General features: G+C 41.4%; 1 protein-coding gene across 2 annotated transcripts; it reads left to right on the top strand.

Annotated features, from left to right (window-relative positions):
* Positions 1-211: 211 nt before the first annotated feature.
* Positions 212-22,485, top strand: CCSAP (centriole, cilia and spindle associated protein). Of its 2 annotated transcripts, none has more exons than XM_067465363.1 (3): positions 212-1,441; positions 8,936-9,198; positions 17,974-22,485. In XM_067465363.1, the coding sequence occupies exons 1-3, from the start codon at positions 1,120-1,122 to the stop codon at positions 18,145-18,147; spliced, it is 759 nt and encodes a 252-aa protein (XP_067321464.1). In that variant the 5' UTR covers positions 212-1,119; the 3' UTR covers positions 18,148-22,485. The 2 variants fall into 2 exon arrangements, with proteins under 2 accessions (XP_067321464.1, XP_060609794.2); XM_060753811.2 differs by having other exon boundaries at positions 214-1,441; positions 8,933-9,198.
* The last annotated feature ends 568 nt before the right edge of the window (positions 22,486-23,053 follow it).

Raw genomic sequence — 23,053 nt, 5'->3', positions numbered from 1 at the left:
GGGAGCAGGGTGAGCTCCCACTATTAGCCCCAGCTTCTGCCAACCTAGCAGTTTGAAAACATGCAAATGTGAGTGGACCAGTAGGTACTGCTCCTGCGGGAAGGTAATGGCGCTCCATACAATCATGCTGGCCACATGACCTTGGAGGTGTCTACGGACAATGCCGGCGCTTCTGCTTAGAAATGGAGATGAGCACCAACCCCCAGTGTCAGAGATGACTGGACTTCATGTCAGGGGAAAACCTTTACCTTTTTAAGGAGCAGGCTTGGGCAAACTTGGGCCCTCCCTCTAGGTGTTTTGGACTTCAACTCCCACTATTCCTAGAATCATAGAATTGGAAGAGACCTCATGACCCATCCAGTCCAACCCCCTGCCAAGAAGCAGGAAGATTGCATTCAAAGCACCCCTGACAGATGGCCATCCAGCCTCTGTTTAAAAGCCTCCAAATAAGGAGCCTCCACCACACTCCGGGGCAGAGATTCCCATTGCTGAACGGTTCTCAGAGTCAGAAAGTTCTTCCTAATGTTCAGATGGAATCTCCTTTCTTGTAGTTTGAAGCCATTGTTCTGTGTCCTAGTTTCCAGGGCAGCAGAAAACAAGCTTGCTTCCTCCTCCCTATGACCTTCCCCTCACATGGCTATCATGTCTCATCTCAGCCTTCTCTTCTTCAGACCAAACATGCCTAGCTCTTTAAGCCGCTCCTCATAAGGCTTGTTCCCCAGACCCTTGATCATTCCTAACAGCCTCGGGCCCTTCGCTCAAGAGGCTGAGAGGGAAAAGGAAAAGGCCTGAGGCTGCTAGGAATGGTGGGAGTCGAAGTCCACAACACCTGGATGCCCAAAATTTGCCCATGCCTGATATAAACAGCCTGGATCCCGCTCCCACACTCCTCCTTCAGCTGGTTTTGTTTTTAAAGCGCCTGGCAGGCTCCTTTATGACGTACCTCCCAGGGCCCGCAACTCGTGCGCTGATTGGCTAAGGCGCGCGGAGGCGGACGCGGCCGGGCGCTGTTTGTGTTCAAACGTTCCAGCGGGAGGGTGGGGCGAAGAGGAGGTCATTTGGGAAGGAGGGGGGAAACCGACGTCAGTGTGTCGTGTGGACGGACAGCCCGGGTGTACGATGGTGCCCTCGCGGTGCGTGAAGAGCGAGTACATGAAGCGCTTCAAGGAGCCCAAGTGGGAGGCGTGCGGCCCCTGCTACCAGGAGCTGCTGCGTTACCGGCTCAGCCGCCGCCTCTTGGAACAGGCGCACCGGCCCTGGTTCTGGGACGGGTGGGAGCCCGACAGCGGAGGAGGAGGAAGCGGCAGCAGCCGAGGCAGCAGCAGCAGCAACGGGAGCGCGCCCTCGCCCATTGCAGCCCCGCCATTGCAGGGAGAGGAAGAGCCGGAGGAGGAGGAGGAGGGGAGCGCTGCCCCTGAGCTGCCCCTCCGAGGAGAGCCCGGTAGGTGCCTGCGAAGGAAGGAAGGAATGAATGAATGACCTTGGGCGCATCCACGCCTTGGAAGAGGCCCCACTTGAACTGCTGTGGTTTCCCCAGGGTTCCATAGCATTGAGCCTCTCGGCAGCCAAAGTGGTGTCAAAATGCATCAATTCCGCACTGTAGACGCTCAAAGCGAAGGGAGGGAAGGAAGGCTCCTGCTCCATGTTCCCTCTCCCTCCTTTGCATTGCAGCCGGTCGCCGCCGGATCATCGGCTTTAATCCGACTTTAATGCGTGAGTGAGTGTGTGGCGGGGAAGCTGCCTCTGCTCTGCCATCAGAAATAATCCCAGCTGCTGGGAAAGAGAGAGACACACACACAGACACACAGAGAGAGGCAGAAGGGGCTCTCCTGCTGCATCTACACCAGACCTGGGCAAACTTGAGCCCTCCAAGTGTTTTGGACTCCAACTCCCACCATTCCTAACAGCCTCAGGCTCCTTCCTTTGGTGCGTGGGAGGGGGATCCAGGCTAGTTCTATCTCTCTAGACCTGGCCCGAGCAAAGTTGGGTCCTCCAGGTGTTTTGGACTCCAACTCCCACCATTCCTAACAGCCTCAGGCTCCTTCCTTTGGTGCGTGGGAGGGGGATCCAGGCTAGTTCTATCTCTCTAGACCTGGCCCGAGCAAAGTTGGGTCCTCCAGGTGTTTTGGACTCCAACTCCCACCATTCCTAACAGCCTCAGGCTCCTTCCTTTGGTGCGTGGGAGGGGGATCCAGGCTAGTTCTATCTCTCTAGACCTGGCCCGAGCAAAGTTGGGTCCTCCAGGCGTTTTGGACTCCAACTCCCACCATTCCTCAGCCTCAGGCTCCTTCCCTTAGTGCGTGGGAGCGGGATCCAAGCTAGTTCTATCTCTCTAGACCTGGCCCGAGTACAGTCGGGCCCTCCAGGTGTTTTGGACTCCAACTCCCACCATTCCTCAACCTCAGGCTCCTTCCTTTGGTGCGTGGGAGGGGGATTCAGGCTACTTTTATCTCTCTAGACCAGGCCCAAGAAAAGTTAGGTCCTCCAGGTGTTTTGGACTGCAACTCCCATCATTCCTAACAGCCGCAGGCCTCCTTCCTTCCCCCCCCCCCCCTCAGCCACTTTAGAGGAAAAGAAAAGGGCCTCAGGCTGTTAGGAATGGTGGTAGTTGCAGTCCAAAACTTTTCAAGGGCTTAACTTTGTCCAAGCCTGATCTACACTCTGGAATGAATGCATTTTGTCTCCACTAGCTGCCACAGTTCAGTGCTATGGAATCCTGGGAGTTGTAGTTTGATGAGACTCCAGCACTCTGGGCTCTTCCACACTGCTCTATATCCCAGAATATCAAGGCAGAAAATTCCACATTATCTGAGTGTGGACTTGGATAACCCAGTTCAAAGCAGATATTGTGGGATTTTCTGCCTTGATATTCTAGGGCAGGGGTCATCAAACTATGGCCCGGGCCCCAGATATGGCCCTCCAAGGTCACTCAGGGTCAACCTAAGTCTGAAACGACTTGAAAGCACACAACAACAATCCTACTCATCAGCCAAAAGCTAGCCCACACTTCCCATTGAAATACTAATAACTTTATATTTGTTAAAATTGTTCTTCATTTTAATTATTGTATTGTTTAACTTTTTTTTGCACTACAAATAAGATATGTGCAGTGTGCATAGGAATTCATTCATTTTTTTTCAAATTATAATCCAGGCCTCCAACAGTTTGAGGGACTGTGACTTGGCCCTCTGTTTAAAAAGTTTGAGGACCCTGTTCTAGGATAGAGGGCTGTGTGGAAAGACCCCTAGGCAGAGGAGACCTTGTCTCAAGAACAACAACTCTCATGATTCCATAGCATTGAGCCATGGCCGTCAAAGTGTTTTTAATTCTACAGTGTGAATGTACACAAGGTTGGAGTCTGAAGGTCAAGGGGAAGTGTGCTCCTCCCAGGGCAACCTCAACTCCTCTCCTGTAACTTGTTGGAGGTCAATCTATTTCCCCTTAAGGCTGAGACAGCAGTGGTCTTGTAGAAACATTTGGGTGAGCAACTGGAGCTAATAATAATAATACTTTATTTGTTTAGTGCCCTGTCTCTACAAAGAGATTCAGGCCGGCTTCCAACATGTAAGGAAACCTCCAATTGCCAGGCAGAAACCATACAGAGCGTTACATCAAGATAAACACATTCAGGGTCCCCTGGTGGCACAGTGGGTTAAACCGCTCTGCTGCTGAACTTGCTGACTGAAAGGTTGGCAGTTCGAATCCGGGGAGTGAAATGAGCTCCTGCTGCTAGGCCCAGCTTCTGCCAGCCTAGCAGTTCGAGAACTTGCAAATGTGAGTAGATCAAAAAAATAGGAGGAGCACAAGCCATTAAATATCTTTTGACCAAAAACAGGCAACTGCATTGTTTGTACCCTCAGCAATTTTTCCTCTTTATCCTACCTTCAAACTACAGGAAAGGAGATTCCATCTGAACATTAGGAAGAACTTCCTGACTGTGAGAGCTGTTCAACAGTGGAACTCTCTGCCCCGGATTGTGGTAGAGGCTCTTTCTTTGGAAGCTTTTAAACAGAGGCTGGATGGCCATCTGTTGGGGGTGCTTTGGATGCAGTTTTCCTGCTTCTTGGCAGGAGGTTGGACTGGATGGTCCATGAGGTCTCTTCCAACTCTATGATTCTATGAGGCAGGGCATAGTGGACAGGCATACAGATGCAGAGTTGTCTATTCTGCTCCACAGTCACACAAAGTGGAGGATTCTTTTAGGTAGTGCCGTTTTGCCCTTAAGGCTGAGACAGCAGTGGTCTCTTGTACAAACATTTTGGTGAGCAACTGGAGCATATAAGAACAACAACAACAACAACAAAACCAACTTTATTTGTATACTGCTCTAGTTCCCCAAAGGGACTCAGGGCAGTTACCAATATGTAAGGCAAACATTCAATTGCTGAACAAAAACCATACAGACAATTACATCAAGATAAACACATTCGACAATGCAATACAGTCTAATTAAACTTAACAGACAAAATAACAACTAAAACATCATAAAATACAAAAACAATATACTAAAACACAGCAAAGATAAAAAAATTAGAAACACATTTCATTGTAGCTTCTTCAGTAGAGATTCAACTAGACCAGTGTTTCTCAACCTTCCTAATGCCGCAACCCCTTTATAGAATTCCTCATGTTGTGATGATCTCCAACCATAAAATTATTTTCGTTGCTACTTCATAACTGTAATTTTGCTATTGTTATCAATCGTAATGTAAATATCTGATGTGCAGGATATATTTTCATTCACTGGACCAAATTTGACACAAATATCCGATACGCCCAAATTTGAGTATTGGTGTGAGTTAGGGAGGTTGATTTTGTGATTTCGGAGTTGTAGTTGCTGTGATTTATAGTTCACCTACAATCAAAGAGCATTGAACCAAACTTGGCACACGGAACTCCCATGACCAACAGAAAATACTATTACAACTCCAAAACTCAAGATCAATGGTGGGCATTGATTTTGAGTTTTGGAATTGTAGTTCACCTACCTCCAGAGAGCATCACTCAAACAGTGATGGATCTGGACCAAAATTGACACAAATACTTCCCAAATGTGAACACTGGTGGAGTTTGGGGAAAATAGTCCTTGACATTTGGGAGTTGTAGTAGCTGAGATTTATAGTACAATCAAAGAGCATTTTAAACCCCACCAATGATAGAATTGGCCCAACCTTCCCACACAGAATCCCCATGCCAAACAGAAAATACTGTGTTTTCTGACGACCCCACTGACACCTCCTTGCGACACCCCCCTCCCCCGCTACACTTTGCAGGACAAAGTGCTATCTGGCTACCTGGAAACTGGGCCTCGGACTAGTCATTCTCAAAAACATTCTGGAATGTCCAGGTTTACAAATCCACGGGAAAAGAGGACAGTGTGGAGGCCTGCCTAAACTCCTTGGGGAACTTCCAGGTGTTTTGTTGTTATGTAGCTTCAAATGCATTTTTGGATAGAATTTGTTCAAAGAGAGGTTTACCTACCCAAAGTCGCCTACTGGGTTTTGAGGGGTGAGGGAAGTCTCCCAGTGCAGTAGTCCAACACACAAAACCCAGCACTAGGCTCGCACTGATCATTGTTGCTGTTTCTGACTTATGGCAACCTTCAGGCAAACTTATCACAAGGTTTTCTTGGAAAGATGTGCTTAGAAGTACGTTGCCATTGCCTTTCTCTGAGGTTGAGAGAACATGACTTGCTCAGTCAGTTGTCAAGTCTGAGCAAGGATTTCAACTCAGACCTTCCAGTGACGTGGCCCAACATTCAAATGAGTATACTATGTAGTACATAGGCGATGGACAGCAGGTCCCATCATCTTTCTCACTGCCAAGGATACTGTGTGGACTACAAACATCTGGAAGCATCTTTGTACCCCACAGAGCAGTGGTTCTCAACCTGTGTGCCCCCAGGTGTTTTGGCCTACAACTCCCAGAAATCCCAGACAGTTTACCAGCTGTTAGGATTTCTCGGAGTTGAAGGACAAAATATCTGGGGACCCACAAGTTGAGAACCACTGGCATAGAGGGTTTTTGTTGATGGGTATGGTGACTTTTCTCTATCTTCTTACTTGCTGATGGGAAAACATACCAGGCACAGCACTCACAACCCAGTTACTGTTCATTTCATCAACCTCCAAATGTTGTTTTCTTGGGTGGCCTGCCTGTACAAACAGTCCCCAATTATGCACAAGATAGGTTCTGACAGGATTAAAATGCTGAACTGCAGAATTTGCTGATCAGAAGGTTGGCAGTTTGAATCTGCAGATGGGGTGACCTCCTGTTAAGCGGCTGAGGGGAAAAAGGAAGGGGCCTGAGGCTGTTAAGAATAGTGGGAATTGAAGCCCAAAATACCTCGAGGGCCCAAGTTTGCCCATGCCTGCTCTATACCATGTTGGCTGCCATCAAGATTCATGTTAGTAGTAAACAGTACCGTGAAAGCTGAATATGAATGAATGGCAGCACTAAGTTGCCAATATACAAATTTTGTTATTTTGTTACAAATATTTTCACAAAGTTAAACTTGTTAAGGTGCTCCTTAATCTTTTTGAGGATGTCAAAATCAAGCCTTGGAAGCAAGACCTTTCCTGGTTGTGTGTTTCTTTTGGGGGGTGGGGGAGGTTATTTTATAGCACTGGCCATTTCCATCTTGGGTTTCCTCTTGATTTAACTGAAAGGTAGCAGGCAAAAGGGATCATTTGATCAAAATGACTAATGTTTTACAAGAAAGATATCCAGCCCTTAAATGAGCCCTATCCCATTTTGTATCCCATATTAGGAAAAAGGTAGGAAATAAATTAGCGGGCCATGGTGGCACAGTGCTTCAAACTGCTAAGTTGCAGAACTTGCTGACCTGAAAGTCGGTGGTTTGAATCTGGGGAGCAGGGTGAGCTACCACAGTTAGCCCCAGCTTCTGCCAAACTAGCAGTTCGAAAACATGCAAATGTGAGTAGATTAGTAGGTACTGCTTCAGTAGATTAGTAGGTACTGCTTCAGTAATGGCACTCCATACAGTCATGCCAGCTACATGACCTAGGAGGCATCTACGGACAACACTGTCACTGTGACCTAGAAATGGAGATGAGCACCACTCCCTAGAGTTGGACACGACTAGACTTAATGTCAAGGGGAAACCTTTACCTTTTAGGATATAAATTAATTGATTTATAAAAATAGATTTCAAACAGATTGCTTTCCCCACAACCACTGTGGATAGTCCGCTTCAGATTTTTCTGCTTCCTTCCAATATGGAAAAACCATCACAGGGTGGAGTCTGTGTTTCCATATCCAGGGTCCATGGAGCTGCTTCTGTTTTCCAGTGATGAGCAGTGACAGGCAGTAGCACCATATGCTTGCAGTGAATTTGGCATATACAGAGAGCTCTTCAATTATGTCGGTGATTCTCATACTGCTACATAGCGGCTTATATAAGCTGTTGCTATGGTATCATGAATCTTAAAAATTGCATAAGCTTTTTATTCAGCCGAGGGGAAAAGAGAGGTGGTTTCAATAGAACAGAGTATTGCACGTTAGACATAGGAAGCAGTAATGCACCCTCAGATCACCCTGCTGTGTCAGCTGAATTGGTGGCTCTGGAGAGTTGTGCTCCTTTACAGAATAGCATCTTGTTATCACACATGATTGTGTAGTGAGATGTGTTACTCCTTGCTATAATAGTATACAACTCTGTTCACTGGCAGACAGCCTTTCTATCAACAATCTAGTTTCACAGTCTTATCTGTGGTCTTTGTAATAAAGGTACGCAGTTTATCCACAGTTGGTATTTAGATGCCCTGCTAAAGATTTATTTGTCTTAGGGTGGAAATCATGTTGTTCTCCTGAGGATGTTGGGTTGAAGCTGGCATCCCGTCCATGGGCTTTGCTCTGTAGGGAGGATTCAGATTTTAATTCAACCATTTTTGGTGGGTCATGTCATTGCTATCACTGAGTTACAGGATGGATCAAAGCTAGGAGGATTTTAGGCCTGAAGGTTCTGTTTTGTTTTTTACTGGATCCTTGAAATCTATCATCTGGAGCAAAACACTTGAAATGTTTACTTAAAATTAAATAATTATGTACAGTCGAATTTGAGAATAAAAAGTGAACAGAAGTCAAATTTCTTCTGTACAGATATCCACGCCTCGGTATCCTTCCCACCCTGGCAACTTTGTACTTTCAGAAAAATAATTTTGTCACACTGTTGTCAAATTATTTGGAATTGAAACATTGCACAGTAAATTGCTGTATATACTCAAATATAAGCCTCGTTTTTCAGCTTTTTTGGGATGAAAAAGTCCCCCTCGGCTTATACTTGAGCCAAAGTTATTTATTATTTTACTCTGTTGTTGTTATCTTTATGTTATTTTACTCTATTATTATTTTATTACATTATTTTACTCTTTATTTTTATTATTTTACTCTATTATTATTACATTTATTATTTTACTCTATTATTGCTATTATTGCATTTATTATTTTACTCTATTTATTTTTATTATTACATTTATTATTTTACTGTATTATTACTGGAAGGATATGTAAGCACATTTTCACTGAAGAAGATTAGAATAATGGCTTAATTAGAGTTGGACAGTCTTATCTTAAATTGCAGTTTTATGTAAATATTCAAAAAACATTTTACCTATTGATACCTCAATTAATGTAATTTTAGTGCTATCTATTTTTATTTTGAAATTTACCCATAGCTGCTACATTTCCCACTCTCGGCTTATACTCGAGTCAATATGTTTTCCCAGTTTTTTGTGGTAAAATTAGGTGTCTCAGCTTATATTAGAGTCGGATTATACTTGAGTATATACGGTATGTTGTGCCTATCCTGGTGTAGATAAAGTGAAAGGATTTAGCTTGATGTAGTTAGTTTCATTGGTAGTGAATATATTTGCCATAGCAATCTTAAATGAGTTTTTGGGTTTTCTTCCAGAAGAAGAAGAGCAAGAGAAAACTGAAGTAGACAAGAAATCTGCAGCAAAAAGAACGGACAAACCCAAAGGGCAACAGCAAGAGCCACCTGCAAGTCGTAGTGCTGTGGGTGCCCGAGGTGACAGAAGGCGGGCAAAAAGTCCTCAGAGAACAGAAACAACAAAGGAGTTGAGGCACCCGTTTGCTTTATATGGCTGGGGAGAAAAACAGACAGACACAGGGAATCAGAAAACACACAACGTCTGTGCATCTGCTTCACAGAATGAAGTAAGTCAACTGAAAGTTCATTTGTAAACTTGTTTCTCAGAGGGACGTTCCAGACTGGGAATTAGCTCCTCATTGCTGCTTCCCTAGTCAGATGCTTTTTTTATAATGCAAAAATTAGAAAATTGATAGGGATTGAAAGAATATTTAAACATATTTGAAAAACAGTCAAAAGCAAGTTGCTGGAATATTGGGAAATACAGATAAGAAGAATCCTTGATAGAGGAGGACCTTCCCAGTTGAGGACTTTTTGTGTGTGTCAGGAGCGACTTGAGAAACTGCTTCTAGTGTGAGAAAATTGGCCGCCTGCAGGGATGTTGCCCAGGGGATGCCCGGGTGTTTTACCATCCTGTGGGAGGCTTCTCTCATGTCCCCACATGGGAAGCTGGAGCGGACAAACGGGAGCTCACCCTGCTCCCCGGATTTGAACCACTGATTTTTAGGTCAGCAGTTCAGTCGGCACAGGGGTTTAACCCATTGTGCCACTGAGGAACTTATTCTGCATGAAAAATGCATATGTATTTTTAAGAGCAGAAAATAGCATTTCTATGAAGAGAATGTTTATTACATGAAAAATTCACCCATGTGTTTTTTTTGTTGCATAGACTAAGCCCTAAACCATGAATTGTCTTTGCAAGCTGCAGTTTTCGCCAGCTTCCTCACAGCTAAGATCAACATTGTAAAATGACTTGTCTTGCCTTGCTTACAATAATAAAATTCACAAAGTTTGTGTCTCTATTGGAGGGGGAATAAGTAGGAAAGAATGAAACAGTTCCATCTTCCTACTGTCCTTGTTCTAAGCACTTTCTCTTCTCTTCTTTCTCTTCCTTTATGCTTCTATAGTTTTCAAAATCCTTTCTTTAGAGCAGTGGTTCTCAGCCTGTGGGTCCCCAGGTGTTTTGGCCTACAACTCCCAGAAATCCCAGCCAGTTTGCCAGCAGTTAGGATTTCTGGGACTTGAAGGCCAAAACATTTGGGGACCCACAGGTTGAGAACCCCTGCTTTAGAGCCTTTGCACTAAAGCATGGCAAGCAGAACCCTCACCACTATTATAGTCCATTTCAACTGCCATTGAAGAAGCAAGTTTTGGAAGAAGGAGAGAAGGACTGGAAAGGTATTCTGGGAAGTTTCCTATGCTTGAGTTTTAAGCATAGGAATGGGACTTGATGTTTTGAAGGAGAGAAACCTACTGCGTTAGCCCTAAGGCATTAAAGAGAGTCTAAAATACTGAAATCTTCCAAAGGAAGCATGACAGGAAAAGAAAGAATTAGACCAGAGGGCTGGATCACCTTGACAAAAGGGAAGATATGAAGGATTGCACATATCTATTTCAGTTATCACAATGGTAAAATATACGATTAAAAAAACCTTTTGTAGGTAAGAATTGAATATTAAATGTTGTTTACATCTTATCTTTAATTATTTTTAATTATTTTAATTTATAGTTATATGTTAGTGTTCAGTTATTATGATTTTTTACCCTTGTATATGTATATGGCATTGAATTTTTGCCATTAATATGTTGTAAACTACCTTGAGTTGTCCCCCCCCCCCCCTTCCAGGATGAGAAAGGTGGTATATAAATATGAGGCATGGGTAGGCATGGTTCTAAAGTACTTACAAAACTAGGGGGCGCTGGTGCTTTGCTTCTGAAGTGTTTCTAAAATTTTGGTGGTGAAAATTTCAGAATGCTAACAAAACTTTCAAAATTTTGTTATAAATTGCAGTTCCTAATTGGCTCTGTCATAAAAATCCTCAATAATGAAATAATAATGACATAATGTTAGAGTTCTGAAAATTTCACCATCAGAACGTGAGCAACACTTCAGAAGCAGAGCACCAGCGCCTCCTAGTTTTTTAAGTACTTTAGAACCATGTCTAATAAATATACCATGTCTAATAAATATAGTAAATCCTCTCCAAGACACAAGCCCTCTACTCCCTGTGGATACCTGAAATGGATAATAACAAACCCTATATTTTGATTACATTTTGGGCAGAAACATAGCATACAATTGCACTGTAGTGTGGATGTGGAACTATGGATATTTAATCCATGGATAAGGGGTTGTATCTCTGTGCATGCTTCCTCATACACAGACCTGCAGACCTTTTTGCAAGGTCTACAAGTCCCAAATAAACGTTCCAGTAAATTGCTCTGGAGCTGCTCCAGTACAGCACCATGAGCATCCCTGGAGTTCTTTGGTCACTAATCATAGAGTCATAGAGCTGGAAGAGACTACAAGGACCATCCAGTCCAATCCTGATGCATGCTGTTGGATGGAGTGGAAGTGCATTAGGGTCAGTGCCAGCAATCAGTTCATTCCAAGAAACTCGCATTTCTGATCACATGGCTCAATCATAGACACAACACCACCCAGAATTTGACATCACAGCAAGCTGCTTGCTGGCAGTAGTGCAGCAATCTTGTGATGTGAACAGCTGATGGGGTTGATCCCAAAACTGTGGGATCACCCTGGAGCCTCCAGAAAGATAGTCCCGTACTCTGCTTTTGGGGAGTAATGGCTGGAGGCTGCAGTTCCACTGCAAATCAAGCCATGCATCATGTGAACTCCTTGCAGCAGCTGAGTGGAGAGTTCACATTATTTTGATTGTGTGGACACTAGCTAAGACATATCTGTATCTGCAGGAGGCATTTGGCATTCCTGGGGCCCTTTAACATGACACAGTATTAGTGCTATGATTCCATTTTAACTGCCATGGAGCCCCGGTGGTGCAATGGGTTAAACCCTTGTGCCAGAAGGGCTGAAGACCAACAGGTCAGAGGTTCAATTCTGGGGAGAGTGAAGATGAGCTCCCTCTCTCAGCTCCAGCTCCCCATGCGGGGACATGTGAGAAGCCTCCCACAAAGATGGTAAAACATTAAAACACCCGGGCGTCCCCTGGGTCATGTCCTTCCAGACGACCAATTCTCTCACACCATAAGCGACTTGCAGTTTTTCAAGTCGTTCCTGACATGAAAAAACAAACAAAAAACTGCCATGGTAATATTTTTATGGAATCCTAGATCATGCAATTTAGGGAGCAGTATTGTGAATTTTCAGTCAGAGTGTCCAGGGTTCCATGGCATTTAAAATTGTGCTACATTTGTATAATGTGAAAAGGTTCCTTGTTTGTTTCTGTGGTTGTCCGAGTCTTGCTTGCTTTTGTCACCTGTACATTTCACTTGGACAGAGAGGCCTGCACACTTGCAGAACAACATGTTCTGTTCAGAAGGAGGTTTATACAGCCTATTTCCCTCCTCTTGTTCCTCCCACTCCCAGCCTGCAGTTTTTCACCATGTTGTTCTTTATGCAGTCCGCACCGTTGCCATTTCTGCATAGTTCTCTGACAAGAATAAAGGTTGTTGCCTCACTGGCATGAAGTGTAATGTATTTAGCAGATGGCAGAAGTGGCTGCTCTGGCGTGAAAGGATAACAAAGGGTGTATATCTATAGACTTTCCTGCACCGTGTGTGCTCTCTAGATTGTTTATGTTAAAAGTGGATGGATAGGGTAGTGGACAATGCCCATATACAGTTACTTTTATCTTAGCCTAGTGTATATACATTACATTTTGTTTGTGGTTCTTTTCTTCCTCCCTTTCTTTTATACACTTTCTTTCTCTTTTCTTCCTTCCTTTCTTTTCTTTCATCTTTTTTTCTTCTTTCCTTCTTTGCTTGCTTTCCCTTATACACCTTCCCCCCTCTTTTTTCTTTCCTTCTATCCTTTCTCTTCCTTTCTCTTCTCTTCTCTCCCCTTTTCTTTGTCCCTTTTTTCTTCCAATTCTTTTTATCTCCTTTCTTTACTTTTCTTCCTCCCTCTCTTTCCCTCATTCACACATCACCTAGCCGCAGCCAGTTCTACTTCATTTGCTTTCTTTCCCAGGCCCCTTCTACACAGCCATAAAATGCAGTTTGAAACAGCATTATATGGTAAGTGTAGACTCCTATAGTGCAGTTCAGTACAGAGGCCACTTCATTGCTCACAAACAATCTGCTTTGTTCCTCCCCCCCCCCCCAAGCTCTGGGCCCAAAAGGGGTGTTTTTTTTTTTTAAGTTCAAACTTGTCAATTAAATTAAGCTGGAAATGTGTGTTGAGTTTGGTTTGAATCCACCTAGCCATGTAAGAAGCCTTTACAGTACAAACCAACCAATCAACAGACATACTTGGACTTTTTAGACAGACAGAGGGATGTAACAGATCATGATATTCATCCTGTGACAAAGTTAAAGTGCCTGTAGCTCTCTTTAGATAGTGCTGAACTTCAATATCCATCAGCTCCAGCTGTTACAGTTGGGGTCATGAGTGATGAAACCCGTTAATTCCAGCAACATCAAGGCCCCATCCTTTTTACCTTGTCTGACAATGAAGCAATGTTGTTTTTATACCTTCTTTTATAGCAGTGATGGTGAATATGTGATCCTTCAGGTATGTATGGAATTATCTCCTAGCATTCCTCACTGGTTGGGCTGGGTAGGATTGATGGGCCCTGCAGTCCAACAACACCTTTAGGGCTGCACTAGTTGTACCCCTGCTTTACATGTCCGATTTGTAAAAATGTCTGCAATTCATTTGAACTGAAGGAAGTAACTTTCACAAATTGTAGATTCTTACATTTGAATGTACTCTTCGGTGTGTTTTGGGATCTGGAAGATGACTTGTAGGAGTGCAGCAGCAAGTGCTGATGCATACTGCAACCTAACAAGTGTCTGGAGGGACACACCTTTCCCACTTCTCTTTCTCAGGCCTTCGTCTATACTGGGCAGGTTAGCCTGGGATAAATATGTCCCAGAGCAGCCCTAGATCTGAATTGCTCATTCTGATGGCTAGGAAGCATATCCACTTTACTGAGGTGGCCCACATCTCATCACAGTTGTTTTCCTATTTACACAAAAGGAGCTAAAAATAAAGGAGTTGCTTTTTAATTGAGATATAGTATAATCCAAATATAGTCTATCTAATGCAACTTTCTATTTTTTTTTGTAACCACTTGAATTGAAAAAGAAACATTCATACTCAAAGCTTTCCAGACTTTAAAGTAGCGGTTAAGTTTACAACAGGAATGTTTTATAGGCAGACAGGACCATTAATCATCCAAAAAGTTGCTGACTGGACATCTCACTTGCCTAACGAACTGACAAATAATAATTTCAGTGTATTCATATAAATCTCTCAAGGTGTCTTGTAAATTCTTATCAGACAAGCAGATCTGTGTGTAATTGGAACTTTAAGTGGTAGACTACTACAGAAGAAGATTTAAGCCTATAATTAAACTTCAAAGGAGCAGTAAAATATCATATATCATTTGGATAAAATGGCACATATCTTAAAATTGTTTCGATCTGGTAGGCAAACCAGGCCAAAAATGGTGATGCCAGATGAATAATTCTGGGGAAAAAGTTCACAGCAAAGGGTCTTCTTATGATGAACTACTTATCTCAAGAAAAGAGATGAAATATTCTCTAGATGCAAATTTTTATTTATTGTGTCAGAAGTGCATTAAGAGTACAGTTAAAATGCATTTAAAACCACAAACAAAATTTAAAAAAACATTGGCATTATGCTAAATGTCCTTTGACTTGGAATGTCTTTGTGAGAAGGTCCTCCATTGTGCCTGTGGCAGGGCACAAGTTGCATTGTATTAGGTGGTCTGTAGTTTGTGCTTCTCCACATTCGCATGTCATGGATTCCACTTTATAGCCCCATTTCTTAAGGTTAGCTCTGCATCTTGTGGTGCCAGAGCACAGCCTGTTCAGTGCCTTCCAAGTCATCCACTCTTCTATGTGCCCAGGAGGGAGTTTCTCATCCAGTCTCAGGCACTGATTGAGGTGCTGGGTTTTTGCCTGCCACTTTTGGACTCTCACTTGCTGAGGTGTTCTTGCAAGTATCTCTGTAGATCTTAGAAAGCTGTTTCTTGATTTAAGGCATTGGTTTGCTGGCTGATATCCGAACAGAGGATGGGCTGAAGATGTCAGTGCCTTGGTCCTTTGATTGCTGGTTGCTATGTCCCGGCGGATGTCAGGTGGTGCGATACCAGCTAAACAGTGTAATTTCTCCAGTGGTGTGGGGTGTAGACATCCTGTGATAATGTGGCATGTCTCATTAAGAGCACATCCTCTGTTTTAACATGGTGAGATGCTTTCCACACTGGGCATGCACATTCAGTAGTAGAGAAGCAAAGCGCAAGGGCAGATGTCTTCACTGTATCTGGTTGTGACCCCCAGGTTGGTCTAGTCATCTTTTGTACGAGATTATTTCTAGCATCCACTTTTTGTGTGATATTCAAAAAGTGTTTCTTATAAGTCAGAGCACGGTCCAGAGTGACTCACAGAGGTATTTGGGTGTGCTGCAGTGCTCCAGTGGGATTCCTTCCCAAGTAATCCTCAGAGCTTCTTAAGATGAAAAGCACACATCTGTGCTTTAGATGGATTAGGAATCAGCTGGTTTCCCCTGTAATAGGCAGTAAGAGCGCCTAAAGTTTCAGAGAGCATCTGTTCAACCATTTCAAAGCTTCCTGCTTGAGTGGTGATGACACAATCATCAGCATAGATAAAATTCTCTGTCCCTTCTGGCAGTGGCTGATCATTTGTGTAAATGTTAAACATTGATGGAGCAAGCATGCTCCTCTGCAACTCTGCAACAGGCCATTCTTCTGTTTTTGCCATTTGCTTCTCTGGCTCTGGAACTCAACAAAAAAACTCCTATGAAGCAGGTGAGGTGGTAGTCCTTTGTGATATTATAAATTTTCTCAGGAGAAGATGATGATTTACAGTGTCATGCAAATAATCATGTGAAATAATAAAATAAATAATAAATAATTTATTAACATGAACATTAATAGTATGTAGAGATTAAATCCCATGCCCCCATGAGGAACATTCACACGAACCTATAGCCAGTATTAAACCTTTAAAATATATGGGATGAGAAATGACCTATTTGCTCCACTAAAGGAGCAAATAATCAATCTGTATATTTGGATTTGCTGTTGGCCCAACTGCAGTGAGATGAAAAGAATTGGATTTTTTCACAGCTGGTAATAATGTGTGCTTTCTACCAGAAACAATGAGAAATTTGAAGCATGTCCAAGTTTTTCTGCTATGGAACTACCTATTTTTGCCAGGGTTTTAGGAATGGAAATACCAATAGTCATTGGGACTTTGGGCAACACAGATCTGCAGTTCAGAATGTCTGCTTTGGAGAAAGATGTAAGGAGACAGACAACACAATTACCTATACTTCTTGTCAGAGAGAAAGTGTCCATTGCTTTATGTCCTATTCAAACAAGAATATAGGAGGCTGGGACTTGATAGCAAGAGATAACGTGGATTTTTGGTCATGTAAAATTACTCAGCCAAGATAATAAATGGGCATTTTAATAAATTACCAGTGTTGATGATGCAGCACAAAAATATTATTAAAAAAGAAGCAAGACTCTTCCATTTCTCCTCTTCCCAAATCTTTACATGAGAAGTGCCTAAAATAATATACATAGTGCGCCCCTGGTATCTGCTGGAATCTGCTTCCAGGACTCTGTGGTTACCAAAATGTATAAACACTCAAGTGCTGTTGTATACAATGGCATAGTACAATGGTTTCCTTTATATAAAATGGCAAAATCAAAGTTTGCTTTTAAGGGAAAGAAATGGATGATTGAATCTGTGGGTGCAGAATCTGTGGACATGGAGGACTGGCTGTATTACTCTTACAAAAATATTTTTTCTCCAACGAAATTACAGTTGATTCCAGTACCTAGGAAGTTAAAAATTCATGGTTTCTTAGAGCAATAGTTTTCATTGTCCCCATTTAAGTTATACTGATTTTTCTGAACTATTTTTTTTGGATGGTACAGTTTGAGACTTTCTAATTGGCAGTTTAAATTAGAACAGGCCCAGTGAATCAACTGTGAGATTGCAATTGTTATACAATACACAGCAAGTTTAGTACACAGCAAACAAAATCACTATGCTGGCTTTTGTATTCAATCACACGTTGGACACTTCCCAAATGTCTAGAACTGTGTGATGTATTGGTGAATAATGCATGCAGATCTGAGTAGGGTGGCCTTTTGCAGCTGACAGACAGTAATTTTTTCAGCACCAATTGGTGCTGAAAGGTCCCAGGCCAAGGTCTTTAGGCACTGTACCCAATGTGCTGACCACTAAACCACCTTTACTGGCTTGTGCCAGAGTCTTTGCAGTTCGATTTTTAAATCCTCATATAGTGTCAGCTCTTCCAGTTGCTTCTCATCAATTCTGCTGCCTCCTGGGATTGCATCATCAACAATCCATACTTTGTTTTTTTCCATGATCGTGAGGAGTATTGTGCTCCAAAACTCCTGACTTCACAAGTTGTTGTTGGTACTTATACCCCACGTTTTCTTTCCACTAGGAGAGACTCAAAGTGGCTACTTTAAGTCAAGACTTATATAAATGCCATTGATTCAATAGGTGTACTTTAGTGAGACTAGCAACAGTTTCCCTATTGAGAGTGTTCTATATGATTGATCACTGCTGTGTGTACTACCGATAAACAAAGAAGAGGGAACATTGGTGAGAACATTATTCATGTGGGAACATTATTCATAGATGCATCGCCCACAGGTTGTAAAATCAGTGCAGCAATATAAATCACTTCTTCCTGCTGAAAGGACTGTAAAGGAGGCCAATGTAATACAAATAAAATGGTGACACAGTTTTGTATTTGGGTCTCATTTTAAATATCTTGGGATTTTTATGTTCTATAAAAGCAACTGACATTTAAATGTCTCCATTAGATCCACGAATCTGCATTAAGAGCAAAGAACAGAAGGCAAGTGGAAAAAAGGAAGATGCCTCAGAGACAGATTCGCTCAGCAGACGTCGAGAAAACCTGGAGAATGAAATCTTCTGGAGCAGACAACCCCTGGATGACTGAATACATGAGGTGCTATTCAGCACGAACTCGGTGATTCGAAAACTTGGCTGGACCCATCTTTTTAAGAAACAAAATTCAAGAAACAGAGTTGGAAGACAACTAGGACACTGCATCAAAATACCAGACTGCGTATACAGGGTTTCTGCTAATGTTTTTAAATAGGTATTATGGGACCCTTGTTTGTGTTTTGGCTGCTTCTCTCAACGACAGAGGGGAGAATTGGCTCCAGCCTGAGAGTTGCTGTTTGGCAATAGAGACCCTGTACTGCTTTTTTCCAAAAAGAAGAGCGATGTCTTCTGATGACCTTCAAGTGGCAAGCCATAGAAGGTTGTACAAGGAACCCATTTTTGAAATGAAAGAACTCAAAAAGAAATTTTGATAGGTATTTAGCCCACCCTCTAATGTTAAAACTTGTCAGCTCCAATCTGTGGAAAATTAATTTTCTTGTAAGGCAAGCGGAGAGTTAGACTTCATTGCAATTTTCTCAGGATTGGCAGCCAGGAGCCTTTGTAAATCAGGATGCTGTGATTATTTAAGGAGGTATGTAGGGTCCATTGACTTTTAAAACAATTTTAATTAAACTTGTAGTGAGTTTCATCAAGCCTATATGACTAGCAACCCTAATGCCCTGTTTTATAGATGGGGAATATGTGGTCCTCTTGATGTTGTTGGACTGCAATCTGTATCCATCAGGAATAGCCAGTGGTAAACATAAGCAATGAGGACAACATTCAGAGGGCAACATATTCCCCATCCATGTATTTCATTGGTGAACTTTAATGGACCTATTATCTCCTTTCATGCATCTGCTTGGTGGATCACAAGCTATGGAGACACATGTCAGCTTTTGCGCAACTACCAGGAGCTATTAGGATTAATCAAATAATAGAATCAGTCTTTTTAGAATTCTGAAAAAATCTCCAAAATCTAAACCTACAGTGGCATGTTTAGTTTACATTCCAATTCTGGATTTTGTGGCTATTTGGAATCAGATTTTGGTGCAATAGATTAAGTGTGTGCTCTGATTATGTTTTTAAAACTGTATTTATTTGCTGTTGTAAACCAAATGACATAGACAATCATGAACCAATAGTGGAGATCTATTCAGTAATGCAGTAAATAACATGGACTTGGTTCCCCAAATTGATATGTCATTCTTTTTCTCTTTTATTTTGGGTGGAGGTGGTGGTGGTAATGTAACGTTTCATCTTGATAGACTGAAATGTTTTGTAAACAGTTTTGTTAGGTAAGCTTCTGCAATAGTAACATTTTAGTTGTACTAATGTTAGTACTCTGAATTGAGATTCTTCTAATAGTCTGATTAAACGAGTGTGCATTTCACAAGATATATTCAGTACTCAGGTTGACTGCAGATTTTCCTGTACTTTTAAAATGTACAACATATCCCTTTTCTCTGAATAATGAGTGTGTGTAAATGTGAGGATGAAGCCATTGGTAATCATGATAACATAACAGTGAGTTTGGAGCTTGTGACACATATTACGAGATTCCGTGTCATGTTTAATTTCATGCTCTAAATAGGCAAGTCTTCAGGAGGCTTAAAACAACTTTTTGGCTATAGTAGTTGTTTCCTGAAATCTCATAATCTGGTGGCTTCAGTAATAAGAAACTTTTATGAGGCAGTTTAGTTTTAGTATTCATTCTTCAAATGTGAGTATCTCATTTAAAAATATGTAGGATTAAATCCTGATATGCCAGAAACTTGGTTTCTTTGCTGGTTTTTGGCACACGATTTTGATACTTATTTCAGCTTTCTGTTCTCCTTTAAACCTTAGAGGCATTTCCTTGGGCTCTTTGTTGGAATTGTAGTCCCTTGTTTTGTTTTGACTATTCCAGTATTTCTTACCTTCAGTTTACAAAATGATTAATCTTTACATCACTTTATCAGGAGGGTACATCAGTCCATCTGATGTTCAGGCATGAGTTGTGTTGCTTGTGTAGAAAAGGGAGGTGCTTTTGAAAGATGAGAAAGTCAGGTTTTCTCCTATATAAAGGAGATACCTTCTGACCTAATGTAATTTAAAATAGGGACACTATCATGAAATAAAGATATTGTTTTGTAGTCATCCTCAAACCTTGCCACATCTTCAGAAAATTTGTATCATATGTTTATGTCTTTTTTGTTTTTATTAAATTTAGATCAGTACATCCTTCAGCTATGAAATGCATGAAACACTCATAGGTATCAAGGACACTGTCCATTCTGGTGCAGTCAAAAAGAGCTCGCTTTCTTTTCCAACCTGACCAATATTTTGTAATATTAATATATGATGTGAAACTGTAAGATAATATTATGCAATACCAAAACATGCTTCTCTGTATTTGTATTGCCATGTGTTCTTCACAGCACAAGTCAATAACCTTTAGTAGCTAATTATCATATGTGAAAGCTCTCATTTCTCTTTTTGAAATACCATATTTACAGGGCAATAGTGCTTGGCTGATTGTGGTTCATACAGAGATTTCAGTTTCTTGACTTCGATTTTTCTAAAACTCTAGGGGTGTTTCTAACTTATTGCCCTATTGGCAGCTATATCTTCTGTGGGTAATTACACAGCTGTAGTGCATCAGAAGATTTTAAAAGGGCATCTCTTAAACATATTGCAGTATTTTAAATTTGACTAGCAGGGTGGTAAAGTAACTTGAACATGAGACTTGTACCTTGCCTCCTATGGGTGGCACACATGTTTCTTTCTACATTGCAGAATTATCCTGGTTGACAAAAATGTCTGTGATTCAAACAGTTGAAGAAACATTTGCATCCTGGTCATTTCTGCCCCCTTTAGGTATCATGCCTCTCTGCATGGGCACTTGGCTTCTTTCTTGAGAAATGACTGATCTTAAGCAATAGGTAGAATTGACTTGAATCTGAGATCTACTCAAATCTATATGCCAGACTTGCACATAGCTTTTATCAGCTACTTAGTTACATCTGCAATGTATACTGGCACAACTCTGCCTGTCCACCTTAAGATCCAGGTGGATCAGGCAAAGGAAGTCCATTCAACTTCCAGTAAAGGGGACGTTTCCATCTCTCTCACCAGTGAATGTAGCCATGACAAAAATTTGCAACACGATTTTCTTCCTCCTTGCATTTGAATTGACCCTATTTTCCCAATCTCTCCTGCTGGCTCTCGAGGTGGTAGTTATGTAGGTTTAGAGTAATACTGCACTGTCTTACTGAATGCAGATCAGTTACGAATCTGTAAATCTAGATTACAAATGTATAACTACAATACTGCACACCAGCCAACATTTCAGTGCTTCCACATATAAATGAAGTAAGCACTTTTGATCTGGCATATACCATGCTAAGGTACATCATGTAAATGCTTACTCAGTAATATGTTAATAGAATACATGTTTATATCTACACCTCAAAAATATGTCAGATTGTGGTTTAGGATTAGCTCACAGAGGAGCCATCTGAACAAATTAAATTGGAGATTTTCTAACAAGAAGAAATCTTGAATACATTTGATAAGCTAAACAAATAACTTAAATTGGATTTAAATTGGAACCCATGGATTTTTATGGGAATCCGTGTGAGAATTAAAAGGATGGATATAGAAGATGAGATTTTAAAATGCAGGAAAATGCAAGAAAATTGGTTTTGTTGGAGTGGATAAGACATTTCGGTTTTCGAACATTGACAAATCCCTTTCCTTTTTTCTCAAGCTCAGAAGACTGACATGGTGTATGTGTGAAAAACAGGTGGCATTTTTCAGCTTCAGGTTGGTAAGACCCTTAGTCTTGCTTTTAATGTAATTCTATAAGGCAATATAATAAACGTATTAGTTACCATTTCCCTTTTCAATTGATGTAAAAGTAATTTGGGTTAAATTTTCACCATATTAGCTATTAATGATAAGCATACCAACCCTTTTCTGCTAACTTTCTTGTCCATGGATTAGTTGGACTGATATATTGGTGTGTGCTATTTTGAAAAAGCAAACAAATAAAGCTAAACCCAAAGAATAAATAGTGGGGTAGTGACCAAACCAAACCGGATAAAATCTTTTAAGTGTGCCTGTTTTAGGCCCAAGTCCTTACTAGCAAGTGGAGATACGTGGCATAGTAAAGCCATATATTCAGTTAGTCTCTGTTCCTTTATGTAATCCCTATAAAGAAAAGGGTTAGGAAAGGTCAGAGATAAAGGGAAGCTGCTTCACTTCACTGTCATGAGCACTGAAATCACTTTAGAGAAAAGCTTGGAAAAATGAAGCTTGAAGCAATATGTGACTTAGAATGTGTTTTAAAATAGCACTCATTTTAATATGTTTTGTGTTCTTTCTATTTAATTGTACTGGCCATGACTTTGTATATGTGAATAAAACTGATTTGAAAACAATTTCTTCACAAGGCTCATTGACATTCAACTGAGATATATTGTGTTGTGTGTATCTCATGATTTCCAGCTAATTGAAGACATTACTGAATTACCACAATGAGGGAAATGTTCCGAAACACCACAGAAACTAATGTTGAACTGTTGCAGATGGAAATAAAAAATATCCACGTACTGCTCCTTTTCAGTGGCAATTGTGTCCTCTGCTATTAGGCTGACATTGCATGGTTTCTATTTCAGGATGGTGGCAACTAATTTACCTATGCTAAAGTTTAGGAACATGAAATAATTGCGGTCTTACAGCTAAGAAGTTAACACTGGGAAGGTTTTTAGCTAATATTGCAAACCAGTTCGAAACTACTAGTTCAAACTAGTATGGGGAAAGTGTGGCAATTTTCTTGAGAATTTTCAAAGCGGAATGATTAAGAATTATAAATTGGATCCAATTTTGTTTAGGGCACTGGAATGTCCCAATCACCAGTCCGTAAAATAAAACTGAACTAATTAGAAAAAAAGACCGCAACCCGTCATTGAAATGTTATTGGTATATTTAAAACACCAAAGCCTTGTG

The sequence above is a fragment of the Anolis sagrei genome, chromosome 1 (genome assembly GCF_037176765.1).
Source record: "Anolis sagrei isolate rAnoSag1 chromosome 1, rAnoSag1.mat, whole genome shotgun sequence".
Taxonomy (NCBI): Eukaryota; Metazoa; Chordata; class Lepidosauria; order Squamata; family Dactyloidae; genus Anolis; species Anolis sagrei.
Note: the sequence above shows the minus strand (reverse complement) of the source record. Positions and strands in the feature narration are given on the sequence as shown.